At 34.4% G+C, this 13,444-nt stretch overlaps 1 protein-coding gene across 2 annotated transcripts in view; it reads left to right on the top strand.

Moving 5' to 3' along the window:
- The first annotated feature begins 1,444 nt into the window (after positions 1 to 1,444).
- LOC112263495 (CD81 antigen-like) overlaps positions 1,445 to 13,444 on the top strand; it is a 21,039-nt gene continuing 9,039 nt past the window's right edge. Inside the window, exons 1-2 of one of the 2 annotated variants that reach the window (XM_042322056.1) lie at positions 1,445 to 1,662; positions 5,065 to 5,179. In XM_042322056.1, the coding sequence (XP_042177990.1) occupies positions 1,597 to 1,662; positions 5,065 to 5,179 (181 nt within the window). In that variant the 5' untranslated portion in view covers positions 1,445 to 1,596. Of the gene's footprint in view, positions 1,663 to 2,322; positions 2,392 to 5,064; positions 5,180 to 13,444 lie in introns of those variants that run through there. The other variant, XM_042322037.1, reaches the window with a different exon arrangement.

Here is a 13,444-nt window from a genome sequence, read left to right on the forward strand (position 1 = left end):
CCACTATACCCTACCAACCACTATACCCTACCAGCCACTATACCCTACCAGCCACTATACCCTACCAACCACTATACCCTACCAACCACTATACCTTACCTACCACTATACCCTACCAACCACTATACCCTACCAGCCACTATACCCTACCAGCCACTATACCCTACCAGCCACTATATGACTCAGCTATTCCTGACTTCTATAGCCTATAAGATGATAAGAGAGCCAAGCCCTGCTGTCCACGTCTATACCACTTGGTGGGCATCACCCTGCTCAAGCACCCTCACCACTTGTTGGGCATCACCCTGCTCAACCACCCTCAACACTTGGTGGGCATCACCCTGCTCAACCACCCTCAACACTTGGTGTGCATCACCCTATTCTACCACCCTCGCCACTTGGTGTGCATCACCCTATTCTACCACCCTCGCCACTTGGTGGGCATCACCCTATTCTACCACCCTCACCACTTGGTGGGCATCACCCTATTCTACCACCCTCGCCACTTGGTGGGCATCACCCTATTCTACCACCCTCGCCACTTGGTGGGCATCACCCTATTCTACCACCCTCACCACTTGGTGGGCATCACCCTATTCTACCACCCTCGCCACTTGGTGGGCATCACCCTATTCTACCACCCTCGCCACTTGGTGGGCATCACCCTATTCTACCACCCTCGCCACTTGGTGGGCATCACCCTATTCTACCACCCTTGCCACTTGGTGGGCATCACCCTATTCTACCACCCTCGCCACTTGGTGGGCATCACCCTATTCTACCACCCTCACCACTTGGTGGGCATCACCCTATTCTACCACCCTCGCCACTTGGTGGGCATCACCCTATTCTACCACCCTCACCACTTGGTGGGCATCACCCTATTCTACCACCCTCGCCACTTGGTGGGCATCACCCTATTCTACCACCCTCACCACTTGGTGGGCATCACCCTATTCTACCACCCTCGCCACTTGGTGGGCATCACCCTATTCTACCACCCTCACCACTTGGTGGGCATCACCCTATTCTACCACCCTCGCCACTTGGTGGGCATCACCCTATTCTACCACCCTCGCCACTTGGTGGGCATCACCCTATTCTACCACCCTCGCCACTTGGTGGGCATCACCCTATTCTACCACCCTCGCCACTTGGTGGGCATCACCCTATTCTACCACCCTCACCACTTGGTGGGCATCACCCTATTCTACCACCCTCGCAACTTCGTGGGCATCACCCTATTCTACCACCCTCAACACTTGGTGGGCATCACCCTATTCTACCACCCTCGCCACTTGGTGGGCATCACCCTATTCTACCACCCTCGCCACTTGTTGGGCAGCGCCCTTCTCTCCATGTCTATACCGCCTCAGTCTCCAGTCTGGCTTACACACTCATTAGTAGAAGGAGGAGTTTCTCGAGTTGAAGGAGGACAGACCTCGAGTTCCTCTGTCACAGATGTTAAGTTGCTATAAAGGAGGAGAATCTCTTAACGGTCCTTTTTGTTAGAATCTTGGACATAATCTTGGTATCACGCGTGCACCTTAATAATTGATTTATCTTTTTAAGAACGGACCTGAACACTCGAGCATCATGACAGTAGTGGGCTGCACATTGTGCATTAAATTCATGCTGTTTTTCTTTAATTTTGTTTTCTGGGTGAGTTGAGACTTTTTTTAAATGTTTTTTTTTTTTAAATCTCGTCATTTTTAAACGATGTTACTTAATATGGATTATTATCGACACACTTCTTCAACCTGTGGTCAATAAAAGTGCATCTTAAATGTTACTTTTAGCTTGTTATAGAACTTAAGTCATACCTCAACTGTTGTGATACCAACCTGTCTATTTCAGATCAGCCACAGAGTATCACTGAGGTACTGATGAGCTCCTATTCAATACTACTTTCATATAGGTATATATCCTATGAGACTGTATCACAAACTGTTATATCGTGTGAGGTTCTCTCGTAGGATAGGTCTATATTTTTCAATGATCCAACTGAAGATTTAACCATGTGAAAACTGTAGTGGGTCAAAATAGTAAGCCTGTCCTAAAGGAGATACCATACACTTTTCAATAATTCACTTTTCAATAATTCCCTACACATAACACATACAATCCAACAACAATTGGATTGTAGAATTTATAGATTGAGACATAAAAGCCTAGTATTTTACTGTTGCTCACAACAGAAACACAGAGATAGTTTGTGCGTGTGTGTGTGTGTGTGTTGTAGTAGGAAGCATGCGAGTGTGACTCCATCCAGTTTTTACCAGATGTTCCAGGCAAATGGGGAGCAGACCTGCATGGTTTCAAATAGTACTTGGAATCATTCCGATACTTTCAGCGCTTGCTTCAGTCTGCCTGATGAGCCAGGAGGACTGGGTATGCTTTTTTTTTAAAGCTATTCTATTATTTCCATTGCACCAAATATTCTCAATCAAACATAGTAAAAGTATTTGAAATGTTTTCAATTACCATTTGAACCCAGGTCTGATTTGGAAGATTGGGGGGAGGGAATATTTATTTTTATTGACATTTCCTTTGTTCGTACATGCTTCCTTTTTCAAATGAACTGCAGTAGCTAAGATGTTGTGACTCTAATGGTTTGCTCAGGTTCAGGCTCAAATGAAGAGTCTCGTTCCAAAACTCTATATATCCATTTTCAGAAATAGTGGTAAATTAGCTTTTTATTGTTTTTGAAGAATTTAGGAAGTAGATTTGGCGTGTTTTTTCACTATATAATCATCACATGGGGTTGTTCAATGACTGACATGAATTGATTTGAAATATATCACTTGATGGTTTCATTTCAGAGAGACAAATAATCATGTTTGTTTGCAAAAAAGCTATATATCTGCCTCACTCTCAGAGAAATAAGTAGCACTGCTAGGTTTTACACAGTAATAATATATATCTGCCTCACTCTCAGAGAAATAAGTAGCACTGCTAGGTTTTACACAGTAATAATATATATCTGCCTCACTCTCAGAAATAAGTAGCACTGCTAGGTTTTACACAGTAATAATATATATCTGCCTCACTCTCAGAGAAATAAGTAGCACTGCTAGGTTTTACACAGTAATAATATATATCTGCCTCACTCTCAGAGAAATAAGTAGCACTGCTAGGTTTTACACAGTAATAATATATATCTGCCTCACTCTCAGAGAAATAAGTAGCACTGCTAGGTTTTACACAGTAATAATATATATCTGCCTCACTCTCAGAGAAATAAGTAGCACTGCTAGGTTTTACACAGTAATAATATATATCTGCCTCACTCTCAGAGAAATAAGTAGCACTGCCAGGTTTTACACAGTAATAATATATATCTGCCTCACTCTCAGAGAAATAAGTAGCACTGCTAGGTTTTACACAGTAATAATATATATCTACCTCACTCTCAGAGAAATAAGTAGCACTGCTAGGTTTTACACAGTAATAATATATATCTGCCTCACTCTCAGAGAAATAAGTAGCACTGCTAGGTTTTACACAGTAATAATATATATCTGCCTCACTCTCAGAGAAATAAGTAGCACTGCTAGGTTTTACACAGTAATAATATATATATGCCTCACTCTCAGAGAAATAAGTAGCACTGCTAGGTTTTACACAGTAATAATATATATCTGCCTCACTCTCAGAGAAATAAGTAGCACTGCTAGGTTTTACACAGTAATAATATATATCTGCCTCACTCTCAGAGAAATAAGTAGCACTGCTAGGTTTTACACAGTAATAATATATATCTGCCTCACTCTCAGAGAAATAAGTAGCACTGCTAGGTTTTACACAGTAATAATATATATCTGCCTCACTCTCAGAAATAAGTAGCACTGCTAGGTTTTACACAGTAATAATATATATCTACCTCACTCTCAGAGAAATAAGTAGCACTGCTAGGTTTTACACAGTAATAATATATATCTGCCTCACTCTCAGAGAAATAAGTAGCACTGCTAGGTTTTACACAGTAATAATATATATCTACCTAGGTTTTATTCAGTCAAATGGAACAATTAACTACATTTTCAATAAAGAACTGTACAAATGACATAAATATTTATATATATATATTTTAAATGAATCAATACATTAATATGAGATCTGTATGTAAAACATTTACATTTCACATTTCTAATTTAGCAGATGCTCTTACCCAGAGTGCCTTACAGTTAGTGCATTGATCTTAAGATTTCTAAATGAGACAACCACATATCACAGTCTAATATACAGGATACAAACATTCCATTCCAGCTAAAACAATCGATATACAGTATAGTGTTTTGCCAAACATTATTATTCTAATTTGAATACACATCTAAAATCTATAAATAAAACATCATGAGAACAGTAATATTGTTTACACACACACATGAAGGTACCCATAAGCAAACATTTCTTACGGAAAAAAACAACAACGAAAACAACAAACAAAAATTGGTGGATACAGGGTTTTGGATATAAATCGCTCAAATGTAGAATTACTTTTAGTATGATGTAGTCTGCGGTCAAACTATGTTGACTTGGTAGTGTTGAGGCTAGAGAGGCTTGTTGGTACCCAGTGCGATTCTGCAAGCATTTTTTCCCCCCTCTTGCTTTTTTATTCAACCCTATTTTAGAGGGGGAAAACTCCTTATCATTAAAAGTCACACAGCATATTCTGGAGCCTAGCTCCTCTGTGATTTACTGTTCTTTTTACTGGTGAGCTGCTAGAATGGCAGTCTCTCTCTCTCTATAACTCTCTTCACACTGGGGATTCGATTTCCTGCTTATTTGGAGAGGACAACGGAGCCACAAGCTAGGTTTTCACCAACACTGACAGAGGGTGACTGTTGGAGAGGGTGACAGATTGGAGAGGGTGACTGTTGTCACAAAGTGCTTTATAGTACCCCCCCCCGGCATAGACCCCAAAGAGCAAGCAGGGGTACAGCAGAGAAGACAAACTAACAGGAAGACTGTGTAAACTGACTCTCTGTCTGTCTGTCTGTCTGTCTGTCTCTCTCTCTCTCTCTGTCTCTCGCTCGCTCTCTGTCTCTCTCTCTCTGACAGTTGGCTGGAGGTGTGATATTGGGAGTGGCTCTATGGCTTCGTCATGACAACCAGACCAGCAGTCTTCTCATGCAGCAGTTTGAAGATCAGCAGGCTCCCAGCACCTTCTATATCAGTAAGTATCTACAAACCATTTCAATATTGTTGTTGTTTCAATATCTGAGTGTGAACCCTGGGGTGTGTTGGGTTGTGTCCCACCCCTAAGGGTGTGTTGGGTTGTGTGTGTGTCTCCCAGGTCCTGCAGAGTCAAGGTCTACTGAATTATTTCACCCATCACTTACTTCTCTCTCAGCCTCTTCTACCTCTGACCCCTAGTGCACACTTAAAAATACACATGGTAATATACAGTACAAGGTAAATATACATGGTAATATACAGTACATGGTAAATATACATGGTAATATACAGTACATGGTAAATATACATGGTAAATATACATGGTAATATACAGTACAAGGTAAATATACATGGTAATATACAGTACATGGTAAATATACATGGTAATATACAGTATATGGTAAATATACATGGTAATATACAGTACATGATAAATATACATGGTAATATACAGTACATGGTAATATACAGTACATGGTAAATATACATGGTAAATATACATGGTAATATACAGTACATGGTAATATACAGTACATGGTAAATATACATGGTAATATACAGTACATGGTAATATACATGGTAAATATACATGGTAATATACAGTACATGGTAAATATACAGTACATGGTAAATATGGTAAAAATATAAATATACATGGTAATATACAGTACACGGTAAATGTACATGGTAATATACAGTACATGGTAAATATACATGGTAAATATACATGGTAATATCCAGTACATGGTAAATACACATGGTAATATACAGTAATATAATATACAGAACATGGTAAATGTACATGGTAATATACAGTACATGGTAAATATACATGGTAATATACAGTAATATAATATACAGTACATGGTAAATATTAATGGTAAATATACACGACATGGTAAATATACATGGTAACATACAGTATATGGAAATGTAGATGGTATTATACAGTACATGGTAAATACACCTGGTAAATATACATGATAATATACAGTAATAGAATATACAGTACATGGTAATATACAGTAATATAATATACAGTACATGGTAATATACAGTAATATAATATAAAGTACATGGTAAATATACATGGTAATATACAGTACATGGTAAATATACATGGTAATATACAGTACATGGTAAACATACATGGTAAATATACATGGTAACATACAGTACATGGTAAATATACATGGTAAATACACATGGTAACATACAGTACATGGTAAATATACATGGTAAATATACATGGTAACATACAGTACATGGTAAATATACATGGTAAATATACATGGTAACATACAGTACATGGTAACATACAGTACATGGTAAATATACATGGTAACATACAGTACATGGTAAATATAAATGGTACATATACATGGTAATATACATGGTTATATACAGTACATGGTAAATATACATGGTAATATACAGTACATGGTAAATATACAGGGTAAAATACAGTACATGGTAAATATACATGGTAATATACAGTAATATACATGGTAATATACAGTACATGGTAAATATACATGGTAATATACAGTAATATACATGGTAATATACAGTACATGGTAAATATACATGGTAATATACAGTACATGGTAAATGTACATGGTAATATACAGTACATGGTAATATACATGGTAAATACACATGGTAACATACAGTACATGGTAAATATACATGGTAAATATACATGGTAACATACAGTACATGGTAAATATACATGGTAAATATACATGGTAACATACAGTACATGGTAACATACAGTACATGGTAAATATACATGGTAACATACAGTACATGGTAAATATAAATGGTACATATACATGGTAATATACATGGTTATATACAGTACATGGTAAATATACATGGTAATATACAGTACATGGTAAATATACAGGGTAAAATACAGTACATGGTAAATATACATGGTAATATACAGTACATGGTAATATACAGTACATCGTAAATATACATGGTAATATACAGTACATGGTAATATACAATACATGATAAATATAACGTAAATGGTAAATATACATGGTAATTTACAGTACATGGTAAATGTACATGGTAATATAGAGTACATGGTAAATGTACATGGTAATATACAGTACATGATAAATGTACATGGTAATATACAGTACATGGTAAATGTACATGGTAATATACAGTACATGGTAAATGTACATGGTAATATACAGTACATGGTAAATATACATGGTAATATACAGTACATGGTAAATGTACATGGTAATATACAGTACATGGTAAATGGACATGGTAATATACAGTACATGGTACATATACATGGTCATATACAGTACATGGTAAATGTACATGGTAATATACAGTACATGGTAAATGTACATGGTAATATACAGTACATGGTAATATACATGGTAATATACAGTAATATACATGGTAATATACAGTACATGGTAATATACATGGTAATATACAGTAATATACATGGTAATATACAGTACATGGTAATATACAGTACATGGTAAATATACATGGTAATATACAGTACATGGTAAATATACATGGTAATATACAGTACATGGTAAATGTACATGGTAATATACAGTACATGGTAATATACATGGTAATATACAGTAATATACATGGTAATATACAGTAATATACATGGTAATATACAGTAATGTACATGGTAATATACAGTAATATACATGGTAATATACAGTAATATACATGGTAATATACAGTAATATACATGGTAATATACAGTACATGGTAAATGGTAATATACAGTACATGGTAATATACATGGTAATATACAGTAATATACATGGTAATATACAGTACATGGTAATATACAGTACATGGTAATATACATGGTAATATACAGTAATATACATGGTAATATACAGTACATGGTAATATACATGGTAATATACAGTAATATACATGGTAATATACATGGTAATATACAGTAATATACATGGTAATATACAGTAATATACATGGTAATATACAGTAATATACATGGTAATATACAGTACATGGTAATATACATGGTAATATACAGTAATATACATGGTAATATACAGTACATGGTAAATATACATGGTAATATACAGTAATATACATGGTAATATACAGTACATGGTAAATATACATGGTAATATACAGTACATGGTAAATGTACATGGTAATATACAGTACATGGTAATATACATGGTAATATACAGTAATATACATGGTAATATACAATAATATACATGGTAATATACAGTAATGTACATGGTAATATACAGTAATATACATGGTAATATACAGTAATATACATGGTAATATACAGTAATATACATGGTAATATACAGTACATGGTAAATGGTAATATACAGTACATGGTAATATACATGGTAATATACAGTAATATACATGGTAATATACAGTACATGGTAATATACATGGTAATATACAGTAATATACATGGTAATATACAGTACATGGTAATATACATGGTAATATACAGTAATATACATGGTAATATACAAGGTAATATACAGTAATATACATGGTAATATACAGTAATATACATGGTAATATACAGTACATGGTAATATACATGGTAATATACAGTAATATACATGGTAATATACAGTACGTGGTAATATACATGGTAATATACAGTAATATACATGGTAATATACAGTAATATACATGGTAATATACAGTAATTTACATGGTAATATACAGTAATATACAGTAATATACAGTACATGGTAAATATACATGGTAATATAAAGTACATGGTAAATATACATGGTAATATACAGTACATGGTAAATATACATGGTAATATACAGTACATGGTAAATATACATGGTAAATATACATGGTAACATACAGTACATGGTAAATATACATGGTAAATACACATGGTAACATACAGTACATGGTAAATATACATGGTAAATATACATGGTAACATACAGTACATGGTAAATATACATGGTAAATATACATGGTAACATACAGTACATGGTAAATATACATGGTAACATACAGTACATGGTAAATATACATGGTACATATACATGGTACATATACATGGTAATATACATGGTTATATACAGTACATGGTAAATATACATGGTAATATACAGTACATGGTAAATATACATGGTAAAATACAGTACATGGTAATATACATGGTTATATACAGTACATGGTAAATATACATGGTAATATACAATACATGATAAATATACAGTACATGGTAATATACAGTACATCGTAAATATACATGGTAATATACAGTACATAGTCGTATACATGGTAATAAACAGTACATGGTAATATACAATACATGATAAATATACAGTAAATGGTAAATATACATGGTAATTTACAGTACATGGTAAATGTACATGGTAATATAGAGTACATGGTAAATGTACATGGTAATATACAGTACATGATAAATGTACATGGTAATATACAGTACATGGTAAATGTACATGGTAATATACAGTACATGGTAAATATACATGGTAATATACAGTACATGGTAAATGTACATGGTAATATACAGTACATGGTAAATGGACATGGTAATATACAGTACATGGTAAATATACATGGTAATATACAGTACATGGTAAATGTACATGGTAATATACAGTACATGGTAAATGTACATGGTAATATACAGTACATGGTAATATACATGGTAATATACAGTAATATACATGGTAATATACAGTACATGGTAATATACAGTACATGGTAATATACATGGTAATATACAGTAATATACATGGTAATATACAGTACATGGTAAATATACATGGTAATATACAGTACATGGTAAATATACATGGTAATATACAGTACATGGTAAATGTACATGGTAATATACAGTACATGGTAATATACATGGTAATATACAGTAATATACATGGTAATATACAGTAATATACATGGTAATATACAGTAATGTACATGGTAATATACAGTAATATACATGGTAATATACAGTAATATACATGGTAATATACAGTACATGGTAAATGGTAATATACAGTACATGGTAATATACATGGTAATATACAGTAATATACAGTACATGGTAATATACAGTACATGGTAATATACATGGTAATATACAGTAATATACATGGTAATATACAGTACATGGTAATATACATGGTAATATACAGTAATATACATGGTAATATACATGGTAATATACAGTAATATACATGGTAATATACAGTAATATACATGGTAATATACAGTACATGGTAATATACATGGTAATATACAGTAATATACATGGTAATATACAGTACATGGTAATATACATGGTAATATACAGTAATATACATGGTAATATACAGTACATGGTAAATATACATGGTAATATACAGTAATATACATGGTAATATACAGTACATGGTAAATATACATGGTAATATACAGTACATGGTAAATGTACATGGTAATATACAGTACATGGTAATATACATGGTAATATACAGTAATATACATGGTAATATACAGTAATATACATGGTAATATACAGTAATGTACATGGTAATATACAGTAATATACATGGTAATATACAGTAATATACATGGTAATATACAGTAATATACATGGTAATATACAGTACATGGTAAATGGTAATATACAGTACATGGTAATATACATGGTAATATACAGTAATATACATGGTAATATACAGTACATGGTAATATACAGTACATGGTAATATACATGGTAATATACAGTAATATACATGGTAATATACAGTACATGGTAATATACATGGTAATATACAGTAATATACATGGTAATATACAGTAATATACATGGTAATATACAGTACATGGTAATATACATGGTAATATACAGTAATATACATGGTAATATACAGTACATGGTAATATACATGGTAATATACAGTAATATACATGGTAATATACAGTAATATACATGGTAATATACAGTACATGGTAAATGGTAATATACAGTACATGGTAATATACATGGTAATATACAGTAATATACATGGTAATATACAGTACATGGTAATATACAGTACATGGTAATATACATGGTAATATACAGTAATATACATGGTAATATACAGTACATGGTAATATACATGGTAATATACAGTAATATACATGGTAATATACAGTAATATACATGGTAATATACAGTACATGGTAATATACATGGTAATATACAGTAATATACATGGTAATATACAGTACATGGTAATATACATGGTAATATACAGTAATATACATGGTAATATACAGTAATATACATGGTAATATACAGAAATATACAGTAATATACAGTAATATACAGTAATATACAGTACATGGTAATATACAGTACATGGTAAATACACATGTTCTGAACGTTTTCAAAGATCTGTGTGTTGGCTTCTTCTAATTTTGTTAGTTTTGGTAGTAAAATGTACACACTGTACGCCCATTAATTCAAACTTCTCCACTCCCATACTTACCGCAGCTAAGTGTACAGAGAGGATAAAACTATTTTTATATCAGAGAACAAACCAACCCAACCCAGCAGGGCTCACTGATGATTGGAAGGGTACGGCGGCAGGGTAGGCCCACCCAAAGGAACATCAAGAGAGGCTTTCTTCTCTCCTACCCCTCAAACACACGCCCTTGCATAATTCAAATAAACCTTGTACATCTGGGCTTGTTATAAATTAGAGTTGAGAGAGGATGTTTTTAGCTTGCCTGAAACACCAAACTGGTGTTTATGTAGGAGAATATATAAATATACACCGACTCCTAGGCTCCCCTCCTACCAGACCAGCTGAACTAGTTAGTTATTGCTGCAAGGACAGTGTGTCTGAGCTTTCTCAGACTGTGTGTCTTGGGGAAGTAATCTGTAATTGTCGTCTGTCTTTTTGTGAAGGTGGACTCTGTAGTTGATTCTGACAGACTAGTGGGTGGAGAGGGTTGAAGAAATGCCGCTGATGATTAAAGCCTTGATGCTGACCTGCTATATGTAGTTGAATTGTTTTTTTTAAACAGAATATTTGATTGGCAGAATAATTTGAATGTGGGGTTATAGTTATCAACTAGTAATCAAATCATTTACACAACATGCATGGTCACCCGTTCCCTCTCTCAGCAGGGTGTGTTTGTGTGTGTGAGAGAGAGAGACAGACTGCGTGAGCATAGTCTTGTTATTGAGAAAGCCTATGTGGACCTACGTGCCCAATGCCCTCAAAATGAGGTGGAACTTGACCTACACTTCTTAACCTCCTGCCAAATCTATGACCACATTACAGACACACATTTCACACAGACCCACAAAGAATTTGAAAATAAATCAAACCGTGACAAACTCCCATATCTGTTAGGAGAAATACTGCAGTGTGCAATCACAGCAACAAGATGTGTGGCCCGTTGCCATGAGAGAAGGGAAACCAGTGGAGAAACCTATATTTATGTGTCTATAGAATAAATGTTTATATTCTTTTAAAACTTTGGTGAGTGTAATGTTATATCTCTAAACATATGTTTCCCATGACAATAAAGCCCTTTGAATTTCATTGAAATTGAAAGAGTGAGAAAGAGAGAGAGAAATAGAGGGGAGAGGGAGGGGGAAAGAGAGAGAGCGATAGACAGAGAGAGAAAGAGAGAGGGAGAAACCGAGAGAAAAAGAGAGCGAGAGACAGAGTGCGAGAGAGAGACACACAAACACACACACACACACACACACACAGAGAGAGATACAGGTGAAGTCAGAAGTATACATTCACTTTAGCCAAATACATTTAAACTCAGTTTTTCACAATTCCTGACATTTAATCCTAGTAAAAATTCCCTGTCTTAGGTCAGTTAGGATCACCACTTCATTTTAAAAATGTGAAATGTCAGAATAATAGTAGAGAGAGTGATTTATTTCAGCTTTTATTTCTTTCATCACATTTCCAGTGGGTCAGAAGGTTACATACACTCAATTAGTATTTGGTAGCATTGCCTTTAAAGGCACAGTCAACTTCGTGTATGTAAACTTCTGACCCACTGGAATTGTGATACAGTGAATTATAAGTGAAAAAATCTGTCTGTAAACTATTGTTGGAAAAATGACAAAGTCGATGTCCTAACTGACTTGCCAAAACTATAGTTTGTTAACAAGAAATTTGTGAAGTGGTTGAAAAACGAGTTTTATTGACTCCAACCTAAGTGTATGTCAACTTCCGACTTCAACTGTATGTAT

This window comes from Oncorhynchus tshawytscha, linkage group LG01 (genome assembly GCF_018296145.1).
Source record: "Oncorhynchus tshawytscha isolate Ot180627B linkage group LG01, Otsh_v2.0, whole genome shotgun sequence".
NCBI classification, from domain to species: Eukaryota; Metazoa; Chordata; class Actinopteri; order Salmoniformes; family Salmonidae; genus Oncorhynchus; species Oncorhynchus tshawytscha.